Source organism: Poecilia latipinna, unplaced genomic scaffold, assembly GCF_001443285.1.
Source record: "Poecilia latipinna isolate Pla-1442-1.1 unplaced genomic scaffold, P_latipinna-1.0 Scaffold499, whole genome shotgun sequence".
Classification (NCBI taxonomy): Eukaryota; Metazoa; Chordata; class Actinopteri; order Cyprinodontiformes; family Poeciliidae; genus Poecilia; species Poecilia latipinna.
In genome coordinates, this window is record NW_015113115.1 from 215,124 (window position 1) to 239,490 (window position 24,367).

Genomic DNA, 24,367 nt, shown 5'->3' on the forward strand with positions numbered 1-24,367 from the left:
GAGCGCGCGCAGCGGAGAGATTGGGCCAGCCAGAAGGAGGCGTGCACGCGCAGTTTCAAAGTGACGCCGAACTGGCTTCAAAATCCAAATTGTGTGAGACAAACCTCACATTGTGCATAGTGTGAGCATTGCTTTTGATTTCACTCAGTTATTTTTAACAAGCTTTATGCCTGTTAACCTGCCGCACGTAGCGGTTTTTTTGTTATGGTCAACAATGTCATTCCTCCAGGGCGCAAGCTGAGTAGATAACAGGTAAAACGGGACAGGAGGACACATAAAAAGTGATTTCACCCTTTCCTTGAAAATTACATATTGGTGATACACTTAGAAGCTATCACCTTTTGTTTTGTACATTTCAAGGCAAAAATAAAATGTATTTTCTATCTATTACCTGTACTAACATACCTTAATTCATTACCCTAAAACAGGGGTGTCAAACTCATTTTCGTTTTGGGCCAAATCAAGATCATGGACGCTCTTAAAGCGCCGGTTGTGCCGAAATGTGTTGATAAAACCTGTTCACAAACTGTTAAAAATATCAATGAATTCTTAAAGTTAAATAATATTATTAAACACCTTCTCAGTCCCTCCAAGATTTTGTGATTCTTTTTGTGATTTCTTGCAATAAAAATCAAACTATTTGTGGAACTAATTTGGAAATATTTGCGCTTATTTACAATGGTAAGTGCCACTGTTTATTACTTGCTGTATAGATCATGGACTATAATCTGACATCAGTTAAAGCTGAGGCAGCTGTTTAGTACAAGTAAGAAAGTTTCTGACAATTTTAGAGGAAAAATCTGCAATAAGCTCCCAGTTATTAGCACAATTTGCTGATTTTGTGTGAATTTCCAGGAGAATTCTCAAAAAACTGGAGGGACAGTCTGATATAATTTGCCAGTAAACAGATAAAAACTACACTGATTTGATTGATAACATATTTAAGCAAACTCAGTGTTTAGTATAGAATCTAAAGCGCCACATAAAAAGCCATTGTGGGCCAGATTTGGCCCTTGAGTTTGACACATCTGCCCTAAAAGATTATATGCGAGGAAATGCCAAATGAATAAATACCAAAAATAAATAAATAAAAATCCTACTAACACAGCCAAATATTTTTTAACGTTTGTCAGATTCACTATAAATGATGGTAGGTGTGAAGTAAGACAAATCGAATGCTGAACCTGAATGAAAAAGATCTTTTTCTCTAATATTTTATAATTTAATATATTTACTTATTTTGAACAGGGTATGTGTCACATTATATCTGTAAAAAACTTTTTAAATGACTTAGAAATATAGAATTTTACAACACGAAGTACCTCCCATCTTAACAGGTGTACTCCTGAGAGCTACTGTGTTTATGTACAAAAGAAACAATGTTGGACTTAAGATCATACCCTGGGGAACCCCACAAGCATGGTGAATAAACACAGAGCAGTTCAGGCATTAGTAGCTTAAACCTTAAGTCAATCTGACTTGGCTCGTTTAGAATTAGAGCAACTACAGTCAGCAAACCCTCGGACGAGGAATTATTGCAGTTGCTTTTCTGTTTTGGAATATTACTCTGTAACTCGTTGTGGCATTTACACACATCCATTTCCTACGGCTGCATTTGTTCACAGGAAGTTACGGAGGCTCACTTCAAAGTAGAAACTTTATGTCAGTCAGTCTAATTTATTCAAATCCTTGTTTGTTTGGTAGGGGTGGGGAGGAAACACAGTGAATCAGCAGGGAGTAAACATATGCACAGCACAAAGCCACAGTGAGAGTGAGTCTGTGATGCTTATTAAAAAGCGTCGAGTGCAGCCCGACTGACATAATGCATTCGGTGAGGGATAAATGACCACTGGAAAAAGGAAATCACTTCCTTCAGCCGCCCCAGGGCTCTGTGGGGAAATGCCGTGATCTGAATTAATTAGAAAAAAGAGCTATTCTTTCCAAGACTTTTTTTTTTTTTTAAGTATTACAAGTAGATGAAAGAGTCATCCTTTAAAATGTGATCGTTCACAAAAAGTTGACAGCAGTTTGTGGTGAGATCTGCAACCTTTGCCGATGGAGATTTTCCCTAAAAATCAAAAGTTGTCATGTGTGATGACTTCTCAAGTCACCTTCCAAGAAAGACAGAATCCAGTGTGAGAGGAACCTGAAACCTTCACAACCTGAGATGAGGAGGAGGAGCTGAACCAGACGTCGACCCGTGGGAATGACTCAAGTTCTTTCTTTTTTTCCCCCTACATTCCAGGCATTGTTATCCCCCTCCTCACTGCCGAGCGTCGAAACCAAGGATTTTCCAAGTGTGGAGGAGTGAAATAATGAAGGAAGATGACTATTGTTTCCCTTTTTTTCTCACCAGGCGAAGATCATTTCAGTTATTCCTCAGCTGAAAACAAACAGATGAGTGTGCTTAAATAAAACCACCTTGCAAAACGGTTCTTACCCCTTAAACCTGTTCACATTTTGACATGTTACAGCCATGTAAAATCTGTATGTTATACAGATTTTTTTTTTATCATAGACTTACACAAAAAAGTGCATAATTGTTAAGTGGACCGGAAGTGATGATAAAAATCTGTAAAGTGTGGTCCACTTTGTTAGTTCTAGACTTCAAATCAAGGCTAAAAACCCAGTTTTTATTTTAGTTGTCTTTGATTAATAAACTGGAACACTGATCAAAATATTTGATGTATATTTGCTCAATGATTTAGGTTACATTTGACAGACAACTACTTGTTTCATAATTGGTTACCGTTATGTTTTTATGACCTAAAAGCACTTTGAACTGCCCCGTTGGTGTACAAATAAACTTGATTTGACTAGACCCTGACAAAAAACTAAACGAAACAGTGTGATCAGTTGTTCTCCAGAAGCTTGATCCAGGAGAAGCAACATGGTGGTGGTGGTGGCAGCATCATGCAGCAGGACGCTTCGTCAAGGTGAGACAGCCGGCTGGTCAGAGTTAATGGAAATGTTTCAGGCTGACAAAAACCTTTGCAAAAAACAACATTGTAGACATACCAAAATAGAAAAAGAGCTGTAATTACACCATAAAGGGTCCATATAAAGTGTTGACTATGGGGTGAGGGCACTAAATATAAACACGTCCTTTGTTTCTGTTTTCACAATTACATGCTAATTTGTGTTGGTCAATCACATAAAATCCCAACAAAACACATTGTAATGAGAGAAACTGCTGCAAAGAAGTTACTAGTGTTTTCACCCAAATTTATATTCAGGACCAGACCATCCCCAGTGAAACTTTGAAACGCTCATTCGCGTCTGTTATCCGTTGCGAACGGTAAAGGATTCCCACAAATGTGCACAGTGGATTAGAGCCCGACTCCCTGACAAAAGGTGGCTCAGTTTGACCACAGCGGCCCGTGACACCGCGGGAAGAGAAACCATTCAGGACACTGATACCTCCGCCTGCCTGTTCAGCACATGACGCACTGACTCATCCTCTCTCCTCTGAGTCACTCCCTCCCTCCGTCCCTCCACTGGTCCAGGATCTGTGTGGCTCTCTGCTGGAGCTGGCTCCTCTGTCCTCACGTCAACCCCGCTGTGCTCCACGGGCCAGGACATGGCGGCCAACAACCCGGACGAGCCCCCCGCGTAGGAGCTGCAGAAGGTGTTTGTGTTCTTCTGAGTGTCTCTTTGTTCAGACAAAAGACTGAAGGGGATGGTGTTTATTTCAGAGGCCAGAAGAAAAAAAAAAAAAAAAAGGGAGGGCAAGAGGGGGCATTGCATCAACCCTACCGTAAAGAATGCGTAATTATGGACTTCACAACAATGAGGCAACACACAGACACACAAAAAATTCTATTAGAGAAGTTCTCTTGTATTGTTAGAGGAAAGGGAGTAAATGTTGAAGAAATATATGGTCAAAAGTCACAGTGTTTCTGAGATATTAAGAAAATGACGCTTAGTGCTGAGTTCTTTTGTTTTTCCTGTTTATTAGTTTTCTATTCTTTTATTATTTTTAGCTGTTTACTTTAGGGATTAGGCTGTGTAATATAAATCCTAAGTCATGTGTAAATGTATCACAATCATTTAGTTTTTGTCTATTATATACAAAATGTTAAGAAAAGTGCTCTCCATTTTGTTTTCCAAATCCAAATGGTTTTAAAGAATCTGTAATCAGCATGAAATAATCTGCTTGGCAGTAAATACAAAATGATGAAAAAATAAAAAAATGCATTGAGATGCTCTTTTTTAAAATTTTTTTCCACACAGAATACAGATTTTCTATTCTTTTTTTGAGTTGTCTCGTTAGCTTAAGTCAGAGGTTAGTGATCTTTATGCCATTTTTGTCTCGATCCTTCAGAAATAATGTAAAGTCACAAAACTTACGTGATTTTGTTTACATCTAATTTCTGAAGAAACAATAAACAAATTTCTCGTATTCGTGGAAATTCTATGCAAATACAACTTAAATATTACAAAAAATGCAGGAACTAGCAATTTTTTTTCTTTTACCTTTACGTTTCTTTATTGTCTTACATTTTAGGTCAAATTTAAAGAGCTGCAGTGCAGAGCCTTGGTCTAGGCCATTTAGATTTTGAGCTAGTTCTCCAACAATGCTAAGCAACAGGGACACACACTACCTGTTGAATGGAAACAACAATAAGCAATAGTAACATGACCTTTTTTCTTTTTGTTAATTTTTTTTCAAATGTCTTCTGACACCCCCTGACACACAGCGCCCTGAGCTGTGAGCCATATGGCCCGTATTAAAAACTGCTGCTGATACACAGTGAAAAGGCAGAAAAGCTGTTTCTCTTCTCCAGCTGTTCACTAAAAACACATTTTCCTCATCATCACCTGGAAAAGAGAGGATAACTAACCCACAAAGCAGAAGCCCTGGAACATCAGCATTCATTATGGTTTGTTTTTTTTCCATGGTGTTTTCACAGCTTTTGGGCAACATCAAAGCAAAACCAAATAATAACAATAATGATAATAAAAGCGCTCCAGTTAAGCTCATTATACAAACGAGCTCTGAGACCCACTGCACACAGCAAGCGAGCGGCGCACATCTGCATGATGACACCATAAACCGAAAGGTAAACAACTTTAACGGGCTGACACTGTTCACTTCCCAAATTTTTCATCCAGCATGCATTTTTTTTTTCCAGCCATTGCTCCTCCAGGGATGACATTAAGCAGGCATGAACTTTGCAAAAGATTTCCTCGGCTCTAAGAAGATTGGCCATGGTTGGATTAGGCTGCATATCTCATCAGGGATCTCATAAAAGGAGCTGGATGACATTCCCAGGAAGAGGAACTTAACTTTTGAGCAAGAGATAAAATATGGATGAAGTCGGGTGTTTATGTTCTCGGGACGAGCTTCATTTGCTTTGGTGACCGTTGATGTTTTTTCTCTCTCTCTTTCTGGAAGACGCTTTTATTTTTCAATCAAGAAAAATTTTTAATCGGCTGGCACTACTTTCCGTAGCGTTGCTAACGTTCGCCTCTCCTCCAGCCGCAGTCAGAGGCTGGTTTTGTCCACAGCTGCAGGACACACTCCAGCTTCAGCAGATTAATGCTTATGAAAGGTCACAGTAACTCATTCTTGTTGTTGCATAAGGTTTTGTAACCATATGTTGGTGTGGCTTAAATGGATGCAGTCCCTTACATTAGATCACATCACAAAAAAATCTGTTATTATCTTATCTGGCTTATCTGTTGCTGTAGCAGCAACTGGACATTTGTTTTAGGGTGCTTCTCTACATGTGCACTCTAGAGAGACTGATCTTTATTTTTTGCCCATTTTTTCTTGTGAAACAGCTCAAGTCAAGTCAGATTGGATGGAGAGTGTCTGTGAGTGTACATTTTTAGGTCTTGCTACAATGAATTTAGGTCTGGACTTTGACTGGACCACTGTATAAGACGAATATGTTTTGGTCTCATCGTTCCACTGTTGGAAAACAGTGGCAATAGCACAACAGCACCACAAAATAATAGTGTGATAAAACTTTAGGTCAATATTGCTGCAAAGTGAAAAAAATCTGGAAAAGCTCTTGTGGCGTGAATACTTTTCAGAGTATCGTACATTACTAGCTAATGAGGTCAGTTAACCAACGTCTGTAATCCATCAGCATGACACTGCATTTTGTGCTGAGCAGCAGAGCAGACACCTTACATAAAGTTAAGGCTCTGCTGGATTGACGACACGCCCAGTTTCAGGACTGACTGATCCTGGGAATCTCCGGCCGCCGACTTCAAATGTTGCATTGTGGCAACGATTGATTCTCTGTCCATAAATAAGAAGAATTCAAACGCAGAAATGATGGCGCTTTTCTACGGCTTGAATACTGTGAATGCACATAAACATGCAGCTGTCCTATTATTTTATATATTAACTGCACAATACACTGGTAGACGAGATGACAGCAAAAGTCGTAAGTGATTTATTTAAAGTCAGATGTCAAAGTCTTCTCCTGCACACAGATTAGAAATGTGCCACTTTCACATCCACACACACAATCAGGATGGCATTCATCGGCGGAAAGCATTTCTGCTGGAAATTAAACGGGTGTCGGCGAACGGGAATGCATTATTTAAAGCAAATCTGTTTATTCACATTAAAATTTATAGGCTTTAAATCGGGAATATTTACTTTAATTTTTAAAGTCGAAGTGTTTAGCAAATCCAACTGCGGCGTCTCTGAAGAGCTGCTTAACTGGCTGAATAAACTGGGAGTAAATAAGATTAGCTACAAACCGAGCAGGTTGGCAAATTAGTGGCGATTAGCCACAGATGATTTATGGATATAGTGCAAAGACTTTAAACCCCTAGAAACCTGAGAAGTTCTTAAACCCTCTTAAATTGATTTAACTTTTTCTTTTTTCCCATTTGTACAATTTGGTTTGGAAACTAAAACTTTGAGACAAATTCTAAGTTGAAGTATTAGTGGTGTTTATCAGGTTTAAATTAAAGTATAATTCCTGCACCATGGAGTTTGAAGTCCAGCTTAATAACAGGAACGTCCTGCTCCAGAACTACGAATCGCAAGAAGAAAAACAAAGAATGCAGCCAGAAAATATAAAACAAAAAATACAGAACAAGCAAATGAAGACAAACAATGTATAACTAATCAGAATATACATTACACTAGAAAATATGGGCGTATTTCAGACTTTTTGTACCTAAAATAAACTTTTGATCCAGAATTCTCTAGCTACAGAATACATATAAATACATTTTTATCATTTTAGGGGAAAACGTTTTGACTATTTCCTGTATTTGTGTTAATTTTTGGATTTTATTTTTTTTTTACAAAAGCAAATACATAAACGTTTAAATGTTTACTTTTGTAGTTCTGAGGTTGTCATAAAACGGAAAATTGAATGATGAAAACATTTTTATTGAAAATACAAACACTTTTCACAATTGGAAAAACAAATAATGGCACAAGTTTTTTTCTTCTCCTTCGACTAATTATACGAGAGTAACAGACATGTCAGGGATATTTCTCGGCAACGGCTTAATGCAAACACATCATGTATGATAGTGATGGGTCTGGTGAGGAGGCAGACGTGAATGGACAGGATGCAAACAACAGAAAATGTCCGGTTCAAAAAGATTACTACCGCCCTACCGATCGGGTGTAAACTGTTGGGGACAAAATAAATTAATATGAGAAGCTACCGCACATTCACCAATATGACCACAGCAGAGTCTGGACATTTTGTAATTCGACTGGGAGACGACAAGTTGATGAAACGTCTTGAAGACGAATCCCGGTCCATCAGATCAGGTGAACTCCATCCGATTATCTGCTCCGAACATGAGGAAAAGAAAAAAAGCGTTTGGAGTTCAGAGTGAGCGCCATTGATTCACCTAGACACCAGATGAACAAACCTCCGGGTTCAGTTGTTTTGTCAATCAGGTAGAGAGAAATATAAAAAAATACACCCCTAAAGTAGACGTAGTGAAAGACGTCCCTACCTGTCCAGGCGGCTGACTACGTCTCTCACTGTGTTGATGAGACTCTCGTGCTCCTGGGGGCTGCTGATGATGACGGTGTGGAGCTTCTTCATGTAAGAGTCGATGGTGTCGAAGGTCGGGGTTTCTCCACTGCCTACAGACAGGAAGCACGAGTCCTCAGTGTTCAGATTGGCATCGCAAGCGTTTTCGTACCTATTGAACGTCTTCACATCTGCTCCGATGCTTTTGCATGCTTTATTGAGATTCTCTACGACAAAACGAGAGTACGTAAAGGTTCGTCTCACAGTGGGAGGAAAATGATTCGTGGCTTTTTGACATTTTCTTTTTTTTTTTTTACAAATGAAAATCTGAAAGTTTTCACCCAACCTAAAGGGCTCATCGACGAGTGGAAATCGTCATTTTGTTCTGAGCCCCTTCTCAGTTTCGCCCCCCTGCCCATGCGAAACTACCCCAGGGGGCGATTGGTGAGAATTTTTGAGTTTATCTGGAAAACAGCAGGATTGATAGTTCTGGGGACCGATTGTCCGAGGAACGACATACTTTTAGACCAAAACGTCCAACGTAGCAGGCTAACGTTCCAAAGACACCTTCTGGGTATTTTTTATTTTTTTTGGCTTGCAACAACATGGAAAACAAAATGAGATGTTGCGGCGCATCAATCATTATTTCCTCCCACTCCAAACTCATAATAGTCGTCTCTCTCTGCCATGATCACTGTGTTTACTACGTCTTAAACTCCACATTTGACAAAACGCCATGATGTATAATAACCTGAAATAATCTGCCTAGAGGAACAGGACATTTTGTCCATGTTATTGTTCTAATGACAGATTATTCCTCTTACTTTTTCCATCAATATGAAGGAGTTATTGACTTAAAACAAGCTCCAATATCTTGGTGAAAACTTACTAGTTTTGTCTTATTTCAAGTGTACTAAAATATTTGAACTAGAAACTAGACAAAAAATATTTAAGATCTTGTGTTTTTGCAGTGGAGGGAACACAACAGACAGGCCAACTTAAAAAAAAAACCCATTTAATTTTCATTCCACTTCATATTTTGTGTTGGAAAAAAAAACACAACAAAACAAATAATCAACTATGACAAAATGTGAAAAAGTTCAGCAAGAATCTGTGTCTCAAACAAGACAATAACCTGTAATCACTTTGCTACTGCCCATGCGGATTCGTCATTTTAACTCTCCCATTCTCTCCTTCAATGCGCCACATTCACAGGCATCCCGTCCCAAGTGAAGCTGCAACCCATTCCAGGCGTTTATTACTTCCAGGCCGCGTGACTGCGATGGCATTTTTGTACGGGGGTCTCAAGACAATTTGCTTAAAATCGTTTCGCTGATCCTAAACGCTGCAGCTAAGTTGCAGTCGGGCACAAACATGCGGAGAATATAAAATCCTCTTCATCCCATAGAAAGCCCTTAATGAGCTAAATGATGTTATTGTTCCCCATAACCTCACAAGAAGAGATCGTCCTCAGAGCGCGGGCTCACTCACGCTTCACTGGAATTTCTCGAGTCGAAAAATGGAGGAAAGAGGCTTCACTTTTCAGCCTTATTCCAATCCAGTTTCACTTCTCTGTAGAAGATTCTCCAGCCTTCTGTCTTTTGTTGAAGGCTAAACTATCAGTGAAGTTTCTGTTTGACGTTTTGTGCACTTTATTCCTGCAGTTTTAGCTCTTTAAAGCTTCTATGCTTACTTTGTAATTACTTTAAATTGTGCTTTTAATACATGAAAGCACTCAATGTTTCCATTCTGCGTTTAAAGAAAAACGTACTAAAAAGATACTTGCGTGATTTGTGAATGGAGGAGGATTAAAGCCACTGAGGAAAAACAAAAAACACCAAAGATACTCTAAGAACTCTGAGGGAAAAAAAGAGGCAATTTTCCTTTCAGTGGCCCTTATCCTCTTCCGTATTTACAGAACCGCCGCCAATAAAATCTTCTTATGAAAGCAAAAGCGTGCCTTACTGTTATAGGAAGATTTCCCAATAAAGTTTAAGACATGCGGAGAACCCGTGGCTAAGTCGTAACCCTGGAAACATAAACAGCTGTAATTTCATTTGATTTAAGTCCAACAACTAAAAAAAAATAAACACAATCAAAGTGGGGAAAATAAATCCAAACCTGCTCTTTGTAAACTAAGAAGCACACAAGGCTTCGTTCTACCCAGTTTAATTTACAAGCTCTTCAACAGGAAGTGCAAAAAGAAAAAACGCCCCAGAGGCACTACCTGAAGTTTTGTAATCATCTTTCATTATGGAGCTCTGATGCAATAATTTATGGGCCTATTATGTTTATTCCTGGTGTTTGCCGAGTCTGCAGGGCTGCTGTCAGGAGAGCTAAAATGCGTGGGAAATAATATCAATGTGAAATAAAGTTACAAAGGACAACTCACTGCAGATGTTGCAACATGACTAATATGTTTACAACTGTTTAAAAAAAACGAGCTTGGTACATGAGATGCAGCAAACTCCATGTATATGTGGGAGATATGGCAGATTCAAGACTGGATTTTGATTGGACGGCTGCAGCACGTGAACATGTGTAGCTCTGGCTGAATGTTCAGGGTTGTTGTTGGTGAAACTCTGCAACGGTCTTAAGTGCTTTGCAGCTTCTAACTGGTTTTCTCACTGGATTATTTACCTCCATCCATCTTTCGATCAACATTGACCATAGTTGACCAAACAGCAATCATGTTTAATTTCCAAAGTGTTTTGTTTGGCAAAATGCGCAGTGCTACTTTTCTGCCACACACCATCTTGCACTTGTTACACTTGCTACAACACAATAAGAAGTAGTCCCGGTGCGCACTGTACGCTGGAAAAAATATTAAGAAAAAGCTAGCTAACTAGCTAGCGATAGTATGTTAGCAGCTAGTAACAGTGACCTGTGTGTGAGTCAAACTGTTGCCTGACAGAACGTCCTGCGAGAATAAAAACCACATGAAATATAAAAGATTAAATACACCTGCCATGATAAAATTTAAGACCTGTGAATGACGTATTTATGGCCAGCACACTTTTTAAAACTGAAATTAAAACATTTTAAGTCCTTAATCTTAAAATGTCTTTTTAAGGATGTGCCGACACACAGTGCAACATGGCAAAATGCAAAAAGGTCAAAGACTCGTCGACACTTTTCAGGGCGCTGTCTCTCTCACCTGGCAGAGGCACCGTTGAGAAGCTGGAGGTGAGCGCCTGGCGCAGGGTTTCCAGGTGCTGGTGCAGGAGCCCGTTGCGCTCCCTCTCCTGCATCACGTCGCCCTCCAGCCGCTCCACCGCCCCGCGCATGCTCTCCACGTGCTTCTGCAGGGCCGCGTTGCGCTCCTCGTACTCCATGTTGGTCTTGCGCAGCTGCCGCATCTCGGCCTCTCGCGCTAACGGTGTGGGGGGGAAAAAAATCCACAGTCACACACACACATGCTCTTAAGAGTCAACTCTTGGTTTACATGTGTCAAACTAAAGGCCCGGGGGCCAGATTTGGCCCGCTGTAGCTTTTTATGTGGCCCTCTATACTCCAACTAAGTCCTTCCAGTTTTTCACAAATCTGAAAAATTCACACAAAATCAACAAATCTCTAAATTTTTTTCTGCTTTTACTGCAAATTTTATTCAAATAGGTCAAAAACATTGAGTTGAAGTGACTGCTGCTTCAGCCTTACTTGATGTCAAGTTATAGTTTGCAATTGATATGGCACGTAGTAAAATACCTTACAAAAAATTTACTCACAAAATCTGTAATTTTGATTGCAAAAAAAGCACTAAAACAGTCTTGGGCGAACAGCTGTTTACTTATATTTTAACAGTTTAATTGGTTTCATCAACACAGCCCTTTAAGAGCATTCAGATTTTTGATATGGCCCAACATAAAAATGGAGTTTGACACTCCTGCTCTAAGGGTTCGCTCAGACACTTAAGTCGTCCTCCTGACTCCTTTATTTTTACCTTTGCTGTGGTTGAGAAACTCTTCCGTGAAGATTGGGATGTCAAACACAGTCCTGTCCTTTCCCTCCGCGTCTTTCTGTTTACAGCCAAAGACATTAGAGAGGGAGGAAGATTAGCCGAACTGCCAGACACAGTCATTTATCTTACTTGGCTCTGGGTGGGCTGGTAATTGATTTTCTATCTGGCCACAAGACGTACACTGCGATACAGTTTTTATGAAATGCGGGGATGGAAGTAATTTCATCATTTCTGCATCCGAGATAGGAAAGGCTGTGCAATAAATCTGCTCTAAAAACAGGCGCTGAAACAGAAGAACACGATACAATAGAGCTTTCACTCCCTCCTTTTGTAACAACTCGCCATCCTTCTTCATCCCCCCCCCACCCCAGCATAATGACATTCATGCTGAATCCCCCTGCTGGTGCTAATCTGGAAGGAGCGGGGTGGGAGGAAGCGACACTATTCCCACGGCAACGCTCATCCCGGTTAAGTCACCTTGGCCACAACCCTCCGCGAGGTTCTGAAAGTAGCTACAGAGGAAAGACGGAAAAAAAAGTCTCTTAATTACATGCTGAAGTTAATAAAAATGAATTGCACGGTAAGTGGAAGCTAAGCGTTTGGATCATAAACACAGGTCTAAGGAGGATTAACCCCCGGCTTCAGTCGTGCAACAATGAGCACTAAACGTTTGGTGCCAGAGGAAGGGCCAACGGCGCTCCCAGGGGGGAACACGGATTATACAGCCTTGGAGTTGATCAATTAAACTAGCAGTTCATTTCTATACACTTAAAGTAGCATTTTGCGTCTTTGGTATATGTTTTTTTCCCCCAAATAAAATTAAATAAACCATGGTATTTTCTCGCCTTGTGTTAAATGCAGGGTCACTGATGTAGCAGTCGGCGATCTTCCTTTGGAGGAACTCTCTCTTGTTTTGGAACTTGCAGCTAGAGGCGGTACGGGCTTCTTAAGTTCAACTGAGTGAACGTCTCTGGAGATGATCCAGAGTCTTGGGTATACGCTCTTATTCACTCTTCTCTCCAGCTCACCCTGCAAGTTTTCTAAAGGATTTAGTTCTGAGGACCAAGAAAGCCATGAAAAAAGAGACGGCCCATTTCCCCTTTTTTTGGCAGAAGTCTGAATCTGTTTTCTTGTTACAATTTCGCACATCAATAAGATCTACAAACCAAACTTTGTGGAGGTTTTTGCTATTTTGGAAGGTTTAGAAGTATGAGGGGTTTTTAAAACAATAATTTCTATTAAAATATTAGGAGTTTTATCTGATTTCATTGGGGGGAGTTGACCAATGAAACCTTAAATATAAGTATGAAGACTAGAAAGTCCAATTTAACTTCTGATCATAAAAAAAAAATAAATAAAAATTAAATGTGTAAGGTGTCCTCCCCTAAAGGGCTATCAGGGCCAGTAGCCCAGGGCGCCAGATGTTTTAGGGGAGGACACCTTACACATTTATTTATGAATGTGTGTTTTGCTAAAAATGTACTTTATATAAGAGTCATAGATCCATGTAAGGTGAACTGTAGTAATACTTTTGGGATTTTTTCAACTATAAACAATACTCAATTTGTTGTGAATGTTTTGTGGGGCGCTGCCAGTACTGGCCAAGGTTCTCTTGCAAAAGAGATTTTTAATCTCAGTGGATTTTTCCTGGTGAAACAAAGGTTAAATAAATACATGTTTAATAATGCGCTATAATTTGAATTAGCAAAAAAATGTAATTCTTTAGTGAGTACGGCACCAAAATGGTTTCCATCCAAGTAAATCTGGCCCTGCTGATGACATTTCTCCTCCCTGAATAAATTCACTCGCATCAAACAAATTGAATTTTTCTATAATTACATGAAATCGTTTTCAGGCTCTTCACGCATCCTTATCAGGAGGTGCCAGTAAATTCAGTCAGGATTGCATATCTACAATCTACAACTTGCCTTGTGTTTGTTTGCAGGCTGACAAACACAAGGCAGGCCTGCTGCTGGATGCATTTTCAAAATAAAACAGCCAGACCCACAGTTAATGCGTATCCATCTCTCATCAACGCCACATGACATGTTTCACAATGGAATTATTTATTCAGAAAGAGCCATGCTAAAATGTAATAGCAGAAGTTCCCCCCCATGACTTACCAGCTTTCAGAACAAACCAGAAAACCATCCCTCTCCAGCATGACTAGATTTTATTGTTCCACACACAATCATGCATAAAAAAAAAAAAAAAAATCTGAGTCATAACATCAACTTCGGTCAATACTGTCAAGATTTTCCATTGAGCGTAAAGCACATTTAATAACTTTCAATTATTTTTCAGCTCCGTCTGCATGTTTATCATTTCTTTCCTACAATGTGGCCAATTTTCTAGTGCATAAAAAAGTTTGATATGTGTGTGTGTATGTATGTATATATATATATATATATATATATATATATTTGAACAATTATGTAGCAAAATATCATATAATAAAACACCACATCAGAGCATGTTAGATATGCTCAGTCAATCTTTTAAGTCCGTTTCAAATAAGCAGTCCTTCCTTAATTATCCCAATCACTTGTTATTTCCTAACTCAAAAGTCTCCTATATGATGCTCACCTAGTATATTCCCAATACTCTGGCCAACAACAAAGATAGCTCACTGTATTTTTTAAAACCGCTGACTGCAGTAGGCATACATCTCACCTCTATAGAAAATCTTGGCAATGAAAGTGCTCAGCTTGCTTCCTCTGATTGAGGGTGTTTTCACACCTGATAGTCCGGTAGACTCGGTTCAACTGGGGACAAAATTTGCAACTTTTTTTTTTTTCTACATTTTGGGCTGCTGCGGTTCGCTTTCACACCACATTGCATCAAAAGAACCAAACCCTTTGAAAAACATGTTCACCTCCTCGCCTGAGGTGGCGCTGAACCAAGAACTACTGAAGGAAACAAGAAGAAAACCTCCTAAGACGACAAAATGTGAACAAAAATGGAGTGGTGGTTGCAAGATTTCTCTTTTGTCTTTGGTAAAAGACCAAAAGCCACTTCTCACACTAACGCCAGACTCGCATGTTTGCTTTGGTTGGATTTACCCAGAATGCCCGGCAGCATAATCCACTTCCTGCATTGGGCGCAGTCACCCGTCTGCTTGCATTGAAATGCAAACTGCACCAGAGTTCACTTCAACTGAACAGACACCTAGGATTTAAGGTGGACCGGAGTTTGCTTGCAGAGTTCGATTGCACATTCACAAAGGAACCAGACTTTTTGGGCAAATGAACTAGAGTTTGATTAAAGTGAACTAAACACTTTAATCAATGTGAATTCATCGTGAAACTCCTGGATATTTCCAGCTTTGGACATTTGTTTCTGAGGAGTTACAGCTACTTGAGCGCTGACTGAATTCACAGAAAGACTCTCGAGTTGTGGAAAAATCACAGCCTCAGTTTTGCGGATCACAGCACAGAAACTACAGTGACCAACCCAGTCACCGTTCCATCGTTGTGCTTTGGGAATTACTGCAGCTTGTTCTTTGCACATTTACTATGGGCAGAACCTCTTTCCTGTGGGAGGAACTGACAGCACCAAGATTTCCCAGGAGTTCTGCACTTCAGTTCTGATGAAGTATGAAATGTCCTGCCCAGAGAGATCTTGGTGAGTGAAATGGTTTCATCAATCCATTTGGTTTGGGTTCTCTTTCATAACCGCCTGCTGCTCCTTGAGGAAAGCATAAAGAAAAAGAAATCCACTCTCTTCAGCTGGATTTTCCACATCCCTGAAGTTATTGAGGAAGCAGAATGTTGTAAAAATGATTTAAATACTCATCTTTTTTTTGGTTGTTAATGTTTTTGTGATCATTTCATAAAACGTCCAGCTCATTTTGTGGCCCAAGTCACAAACCCCTTAGGTAAGAGCTTTTCACCCCATGACTTAATAGGGTTGTGTAACACATGAAACTCTTAAGTGAACTAGAAGAGGGTTTCTTCCCCTAATGAAATATGATAGTTAGCACTTATGAAGGGCAATTTTGAGCGTTACCACCAGGCAGGAAAGACTTACTGACCTCATGAAGAGCCTCGCTGGCGACTTGGTGCCCAACATCTGGAGAGGAAGGAAAGAGTAAATGAAGGGGACATCATCACGGATGAGTCAGATTTTCTGGGATTGTGGGCCTGTCGTCGGCTCGTTACGAACTCAGGGAAATGAACGAAAACAGAGAGGTCAATAAAAATGTCGACACTTTATATCAATCAGCTCAAATGAGGCAATCCTTCAAGCTCAGTGGAAAGGGGATTTTTTTTTCACCAAGCAGAGCTGTTTTTCCTCACTTTTTTTTTTTTTTTTTTTGCGGGGGATGTAACATTTCAAGATAAACAGATGCAAAATATGGCCAAAAATGGCAAAAAGAAGGTCATTGAATCTTATGTTTAGCTGTCTGAACTGCTACCTTTACTTCCTCACTGACTGGACAAAATACACTTATAGCATTTGTAGTTCTGATTTGATTTACAGTGGGTGAAATAAACTATATTTATATAGTAAATACACTTCTAATGGTATTTCTTTCAATACTTTTTCCCCTATTTCTTTTCACATTATTACACACAACTTCATTTCTGAACTCGCTTGTTTTGGTTTCTTTCTGTGGATGGATTAGTTCACTGCAAAAACACAAAATCTTCACAAAGTTTCTAGCACAAAAATCTTTGTACACTCGACTAAGTTAAAAGTAACTTTTGAGTAAGATAAAGTCTAATTATTGAATATATATATATATATATATATATATATATATATATATATATATATATATATATATATATTATATATATATATATTATAGGACATTTTTCCTGTTCTAAGTAAAAAAATCTGCCAGTGGAAATAGGACTTTTTGTATCTATATTCAATAATTATTGACTTAAAACTATATTAACTTAAAATTATTGTTTTTAAAAATTAAAAAAAAAATTACTTACTGATTTCATGTGAAGCATCTCTGACAATCATTGGAGGGTTGAAACCGTGCTATATGCAAGTCTGATGTCATTTCATTTCATAAAACACAATTATTTATCTTGCTGGAAAGTTACTTTTGCCTTATTTCAAGTGTACTAAAATATTTGCATCGGAAACTAGAAGAAAAATATTTTTGGTAAGATTTTTGTTTTTGCAGTGTTGGGTTGTTACAAACACCTGCTCAACATTTCATGTCTCTAGCACCTTCAGAAATATGTTTACTATGAGAAATTGTGATGTGTTGAATACTTATTTTAATTTAAAAAAAAGGAGAACTCTTTTAAAATTTCCCTGACTTTCTTTCAACCACACAGGCGTCTGCAAAAGTTGCCCATACAGACTGAACTTAATGCAACCCAAAGCTCCAGCTGATCGCTTGGTGATTGGATGTTTTGGTGAAAGGAATCGGAAAGGTCACGCAAAAAAGAGAAACCACCCATTCCTGACTGCTTCCTCCTCCACTTACCCTCATTACACATTCAACTTCCTGTGAGTCATCTAGTCTGGAAAGGACTCCTCAGTCAACGATGACTGATTTATCCAAACATCTTCAGACACAGGAAGCGTCTCACTAAAACACTTTTCTAACACGAAGTTCCTTCTTCCTCCCCGCCTCCCAAAAAAAGGGAAAGGCGGCTGGCCGCCTGACCGTGTCTCACCTCCCCGGTGCCTCTTGCCCTTCTGCTTCTCCTGGACCTTCCTGGTGAAATGCTTGTAGGCCTCGGTCTTCTGGTACTTCTCCAGCTCTCGCATGTAGCGCTCCTTATCTCGCTCCGCTTCGTCCAAATATCGCTGCGGAGGGAAGGCGGCACACGTTCAAAAGTCCATGCATCTGTTTCAAAAATACTAGTTTTCTTTATTAGTGGAAAATAGATTAATTAAAAGAAGGGAAGAAAAAAAAGGGAAGAAAAAAGAACAGCCAGAGATTTTTCTGACAAAAAGTCACCAAACCAAAATAGGTTGGAGATTCAGTAGAATTAAAGGCCGACCTCTGACCTTCCACTCATCAGCAAGATTATTGAAAAAGATGTTTCAATAGTTAAATAGTTTCTTAACAACAAAACTATTTAACTATTGATCACTTTGCCCTTGTCAAAGTGACCAATGGCATCCATATAAACACAGACTGTGGGAGAACCACAGTGCTGGTTCTGTTGGACATTTTACTGAATCGAGTTGGGTCGGACTCTCCAGCTCAGTACTCAACTGGTTCGACTCTTACATAAAGAACAGGGACTTCCTAGTTTCAGTAGTCAATTTCTTATTAGAAGTCACATGACATGTGGGGTACCCCAAGGTTCAATCCGAGGACCCCTCTTATTCAATATTTATATGCTCCCTCTGGCTCAGGTTATAACAGGAAATAGGATTAGTTACCATAACTATGCGGATGATACACAGCTCTACATCACGATGTCACCAGGTGACTCTGAACCCATCCAATCACCGAACAGATGCTTAGAACAGAAAAATGTGTGGATGTGCCAAAACTTTCTCCAGCTGAACAGAAACAAAACTGAAGTTATTATCTTTCAACTTAAAGAGGAATGATATAGAGTTATAGATCTAGAGTCAATGCACAGCTTCAGTTATTACAACTGAAAACCAGCGATCAGCCCGAAACCTGGGAGGAGAGATGGACTCGGACCTGAACCTTCAGAGCCACATTAAGACAGTCACAAAGTCGGCCTTCTATCACCTGAAGAACATCTCCAGGATGAGAGGACTTATGTCTCAGCGCGATCTAGAGAAACTCATCCATGCGTTTATCTTTAGTCACGTTGACTACTGCAGCAGTGTCTTCACAGGTTTGCCTAAAGATATTAATCAGTTCCGATCCACAAGGCTGCTGCTCTCATTCTCACTAAAACCAGGAAGACAGACAACACCAGTTTTAAAGTAGCTCAGAGAATAGACTTTAAAATACTGTTAGTTTATAAATCACTGAACGGTTCAGCACCACAATACATTAAAGATCTGTTATTGCTGTACCAACCATCTAGACCCCTCAGATCTTCTGGTTCTGCTCTGCATCCCCAGAACCAGAACCAAATGAGGAGAAGCAGCATTCAGCCTCTATGCACCACAAATCTGGAACAAACTTCCAGAAAACTGCAAAGACTGCTTTTAGAGTTGCTTTGGACAAGCAGCCATTGGAACATTGATCAACATGTTCGATGTGTGTTTACTTGATGATTTTGATGATGAGATTTGACAAAACAATGTTTATTGCTTGTTTCATATTTGGTTACTGTGTTATGTTTTTGTTGTGTGAAGCACTTTTAACTGTTGATGAAACTCGCTTCATAAATAAACTTGACTTGAAAAGATAAAGGGCTGTCATTAGTTAGGGTTACTGTCACTGTCCTGTACACATTCTGTGCAGGTATTCCATAAAGAAAAAAAAAAGGTCGATGTTTTAGGGTCTAAAGAGCGACAAGTTTTAGACACAAATTTAACATTTAGTAGTTTGGCTTAGAACAAGAGTTTTCCACGATCTATTGTGCCTGCTGGTTAATTCTGATGCCGTCCTGTTTTGAGCGCTGCTGCCGCTGCAGCGACGGGAAGCCAACACAAACACCGCCTTCCAGACATTTCTCTTCACGGTTGCGCGCCCAAGAGCCGAGCGCCCTCTGGAAACTTCTCATCCTGACCTGCTTCTCCTCCGGGGGCAGCTTGCTCCACTCATTGCCCAGCATCCTGGTGATCTCTGGGAAGGGCACGTCCGGACGCTCCGCCCGCAGCTGCTCCCGCCTGTCGTTCATGAAGCGAACGTAGCCCGTCAGGGGAGCTTTGGGCGCATTGCTGTCCTTCATTGGCTTCTTCCTCTTCCTCCCTTTGGTCCAGCTGCCACGTCGAGGTTTCTGCAGGAACAGCACAAGTTGAGATACGACAGGGGGAAGGCGGCAGGTAGCAGCTTTCGTGGGAGTTTCCTGCCCTCCGTAGAAAAAGTAGAAAGAGAGGAAAAAAAGAAAAAAAGTGAAAAATGTGTCATTTGATATTTGTTAGCCTCTTACCTCATCTCCATTTCTCTGGCTGTTGTTGTCAGCGTTGCCTGCAGGAGAGCCCGTCTGCTCATCCATCACTTTCAATGAACACAAAGGAGAAAAAACAAACAAACAAAAAAAAAAAAACAGGAAATCTGAAACTTAATATCGGTAAATTTAATATGCATTTACATAAGATCCAAAAAGGTCAGTGATTAACTAAGGTAGGGTTTTATCAGAAGCAGCCAGATGGGACACCCTCTGCCAGCTAAAAGTGGGTCGAGCTTTTTTCTTTTTTTTTCCTTTTTCCTCAAACACATTGGAAGCAGTGAACAGCAATGCCAGGAAATAGACTGCTCCTTTTGCAGCTGGATCTACTTTCCATCCAAACTCCTCCCAGCCTGGGCTCCAAGCTCTCCTCCTGGCTGGCCATGTTTCCTCTAATAGAAATGTCTTGCCGCTATCAATCATTAATGAGAAAGTGACGGGGAAAGAAAACGGTGTTCGCTGAAAATGCTGGAGAAGTTGTATTTCAACGGGGCGGAGGGATTGTACCGCCTGAAACGTTAACATGCTAACTTTTCATTCGTACGGCGACCAGAATTAGAATTTATGTGTGTGTAACCAGGTGGAAAACGTCATTGTGACATTTAGACATAAATAGTGTGAACTGACAAGCTGAACTAACCAAAACTGGTTCAATTCTTCAGTGAGACTTTTTAAGCATTTTTGTTTTTAGCTCATCAATGGCGGTTCTAGACTATTTTGACCAGAGTGGCTAAGTTAGGATCAGCATTTTTTTTAAAATACCAGTAGTTATATTGTTGGATCAACCTTCCACATCACTCAGGTCTTCTGGTTCTGGTCTACTTTGCATTCCCAGAAGCAGAACCAAAGATGGAGATTCAGTTTTTATGCTCCATTTGATAAAACATAATGTTTATTGCTTGTTTCATAAATGGTAGCTGCAGGGTTTCCCACGGTGTATTATAAACCTGGTGGGCTACCAGCCTTTACTTGTGCCCCCACCAAGCTTAGCAGTGTTTATTTATTTTTAATTATTGCCTTTTTTAAAAGACTTTATAGTTGGTGTTTAGGTATTAATTTTCCAGTACTCCAATAACTACCAAGTGATATTTTCAAGTTTCCTATCAACTTTAAACATTTTTTAACTCAAAAACATGGCGGTGGGCTGGATGACTGCCCTAGCACCAGGCTTAGCAAGTTTTTCTGGGGGAAACCCTGAGCAGCTTTATTATGTTTTTATGGCATAAAGTACTTTGAACTGCTTTGCTACAAATAAACTTGTCTTGACAGTTGCTCAGTACACAAGATTGGAAAACAAAAAAGGCCAATATTTCATGATTTAATATATCAAAACTGAGATCCAATCTCAATACGGCTGAAGCTAAAAGTGCACCACCTTAATTTTTGAATTCACAGTTAAAGTAAAACTGTGAAGGCAGGAATTAACTGGTGTTTCTGTACCACCGCATATTGTAAAACAATTAATTAAATAATATGTCTTCAGAATGGGGGCGAAAACTGGAATCGGTACCAGATTTACAGGGGGACTGGCCCCTGTTGGCCCCTGTCTAGGACCGCCCATGCAGTTCTTACAGATCGGGCTGAAAGACACCAGAGCTTAGCTGTATGGAAACATATTAAAGCCAAATAGGAACGCATAAAACATGAGCACCCCTAATGAGAATGAACTCTCCAGACGTCACTTAATAAATGTGCAGCACTGCCCTCTGCTGGGGTTCAACCTATATATATTCATTCAAAGATTACAAGCTTGATGATATTTAAGGACTGGAGCAAAGCAGGATTTATCATCACACCATTTACCCAAATAAAAGATTTAAGATTCAAAGTAAATATCTCTGTCATTTTAGAAATTGACTGACCAACCCCTTGGGTTGTCTCTACAGTAATCAATGAGGTTTCAGTAACAAAAAATAAGCTTAGAAATCACCAACTAATGCATTTAGAAACATGCATTTAAATCAGTGATCAATTCTGTTAAATGATTATCATTATATGTGTGAGCAGAGAAACTAATGTAGCCTTTATTAAAGAAAAAAGAAACTGAGGACCATTTCAAGACAGCTAACAAATGTCTAAATATTAAGTCATATTAAAGCCGTTATTAAATATAAAGAGAAAATGTGTTGACTTTTAATACAAAACAAATAGAACATAATCAAATTAATAATATCCATTCATATAACATTTCCTACTTTCAAATATTTGAGCGCAAACCCCCCCCAAAAGACACTGCAAAATATTTAAAATTTGATTTTAAAATATTATATACGCATGCTTGTAATACTTATCTTGTTCAAACAGTATGAGTTATCACATATTGTAAAATGCCCATATGCAAGAAAAAGTATTGCTAACTGAATCAATGAGAAAGTAATAAAGCACACAAGGTCAATAAAACTTAAATTTTGTTACAACTTGGCTCCCACTTAATAGTATAATTAATAATTAAATAATTATTTGTGTGTCATAGTGGTATAGCAATGCTTTCAATTAAAAAAATAGATGAATAAAGAAATAAAATTACGTAGCAGAGAATACCTCTATTACTAGAGAGAAAGGTTAAGTACGACGATGCAGAGTAGTTTGTTACATACTGTCAGGTTTTACTATCTAAAAAGACAAATTACACATTATTGATGTATTCCACATTTAAATAAAATTAAATGAATGAATGAATGAATGAATGAATTTATATGCAGAAAACTGAACGGGGTTAAGATAAATTTTTAAGTAATGCTTCGTTTTAAATGGTCAGCTTAACTTAAATAGATGGTCAACTATCTTAACGTTACATCAACCGGAACCTTATTTCTAGATTCCTTTAGTATTGCTTACACGTTTAAGTAAAAAAAAAAAAAAAATGTTGCTAATAAATATCTGTGAATATCTTATTAAACCACCATCTGTCTAAATACATATTGTGAACATTAAAAAATATATATTTTTAGACATACATCTTAGAAACATTTCGCCTGTACAGAGAGAATAATTTACTTGTTTAACTTTGGGTTCGCTTCTGAAAGCTATCACTAACATTAACGTAATACAATATTAGCAATATGTGTTCAGAGGCACCTTTACCAGCCCCAGTTTGCATGCTCACGACTAACAATACCCGGGGCTGTGGGACAAACAATTCAATTATAGAACCAACAGCAGTTAGTGGCTATCATCACCTGCAGTCCATAATGCTAATGTTCTAACAGCTAGCTATCACCACGTTTAACAGCTTTAATGACGAAAGCATGCATTTTTATTTAGCAGTATTATATATGCCGACAACGACTTTCGCGAGGTACCAATCATTCACTTTGATTTAACATTAGCAAGAGTAAGAATAAACCCAACTGCTGAGCTGGCAGCTAACTGTGCACCTAGCTAACATTAGCGCTCAGTTAGCAACGAACACACGAGAGGAGGAATTATCTCTTTTATTTTCTCCTAATAGCGTTGTTAATCATACCGAATGACATTATTTTCATACATACAGTGATATCCAAGCATTAAAGACTGACCTTAGTGAAAGTGAGTCGTTGCTCCATAAGGCAAATTTCCCAACCAAAACAATACAACAGCTACGCCATAGAAACCCAGTAGATAGAACAACTATACATTCATGTCCGAATGCATCCAGCTAAACCTATCTGTTAGAGGAAATACTTAGCAACTTTATTACCTCAGTTTAAACTACAACAGATAAGACATGTATATTAGTGAAGCAACATAAAACAACGAGAGTCTTATAAACAGTATAATTTTCTAAAGGCAGATACACATTTCTATATATTCTAGTTCTTTGGCTGGTCTTTGGGTTTCCTTTTTCATCGTGGACGTATTGCCAAGACCTCCGTCCAGCTTCCTTCCTTTGCTGCCCTCTGGTGTCCATTGCCTTTCATTGCGTTTATTTACATATTGCCACGTTACAACCGCAAACTGTAATGCGTACTGTGATTTTGTGAAAATGATAAATGTTTGACACATGGAGACGTCGGAAATACTAACCCATTCTTTTCAAAACAGCCTGAGCTCAGTCATGGAGCAATATTTAAAAGTCTCTATGTGAATAGATATCTCATAATGAGATGTTCAAACCTTGAATTATCATTTTAGAATCTGCTCTAAACGCCTCCACAACTTTGTGCCCGACACGTCTTGGTGCATTCTTTGGTCTCCATAATGCTGTTTGCTCAATAACCTGTAAGAGATTTGTGGTTGTAATGTGACAAAATGCAGAAAAATAAATTATCCAGACAGACAGTCAACACGTATCTCAAACGTTGTCTGGGATTAAGTGTCAGGGAAAGACTAACACTTATTTGAAACGAACACACTGCAAATCAACAGTCAGGGGGGGAATAAGTTAGCACCCGCATCATAATTGAATCTTTGATTGCAATCTCATACCAATTATC

At 39.1% G+C, this 24,367-nt stretch overlaps 1 protein-coding gene across 3 annotated transcripts; it reads right to left on the reverse strand.

The window, feature by feature from the left end:
- Positions 1 to 7,422: 7,422 nt before the first annotated feature.
- Positions 7,423 to 23,753, reverse strand: hmg20a (high mobility group 20A). Of its 3 annotated transcripts, XM_015040189.1 has the most exons (9): positions 23,471 to 23,751; positions 19,935 to 20,002; positions 19,572 to 19,781; positions 17,577 to 17,709; positions 15,962 to 15,999; positions 11,911 to 11,986; positions 11,128 to 11,343; positions 7,951 to 8,083; positions 7,423 to 7,778 (listed from the first exon to the last, which is right to left on the reverse strand). In XM_015040189.1, exons 2-9 carry the CDS (start codon positions 19,998 to 20,000, stop codon positions 7,775 to 7,777), a joined length of 876 nt encoding a protein of 291 aa, XP_014895675.1. In that variant the 5' UTR covers positions 20,001 to 20,002; positions 23,471 to 23,751; the 3' UTR covers positions 7,423 to 7,774. The 3 variants fall into 3 exon arrangements, with proteins under 3 accessions (XP_014895675.1, XP_014895678.1, XP_014895677.1); XM_015040192.1 differs by lacking the exon at positions 19,935 to 20,002 and having other exon boundaries at positions 19,572 to 19,857; positions 23,471 to 23,571; XM_015040191.1 differs by lacking the exon at positions 7,423 to 7,778 and having other exon boundaries at positions 7,947 to 8,083; positions 23,471 to 23,753.
- Between the last annotated feature and the right edge of the window lie 614 nt (positions 23,754 to 24,367).

What these genes read in the sequence shown, in the direction of transcription:
- hmg20a (XM_015040189.1), bottom strand. Translation starts at nt 20,000, where the DNA reads ATGGATGAGCAGACGGGCTCTCCTGCAGGCAACGCTGACAACAACAGC. An exon ending in TGCCCCCGGAGGAGAAGCAG is followed by an intron (nt 17,710 to 19,571) that starts GTCAGGATGAGA and finishes TTCCCTCCGCAG; the next exon opens with CGATATTTGGACGAAGCGGA. An exon ending in GGGCAAGAGGCACCGGGGAG is followed by an intron (nt 16,000 to 17,576) that starts GTGAGACACGGT and finishes CTTCCTCTCCAG; the next exon opens with ATGTTGGGCACCAAGTCGCC.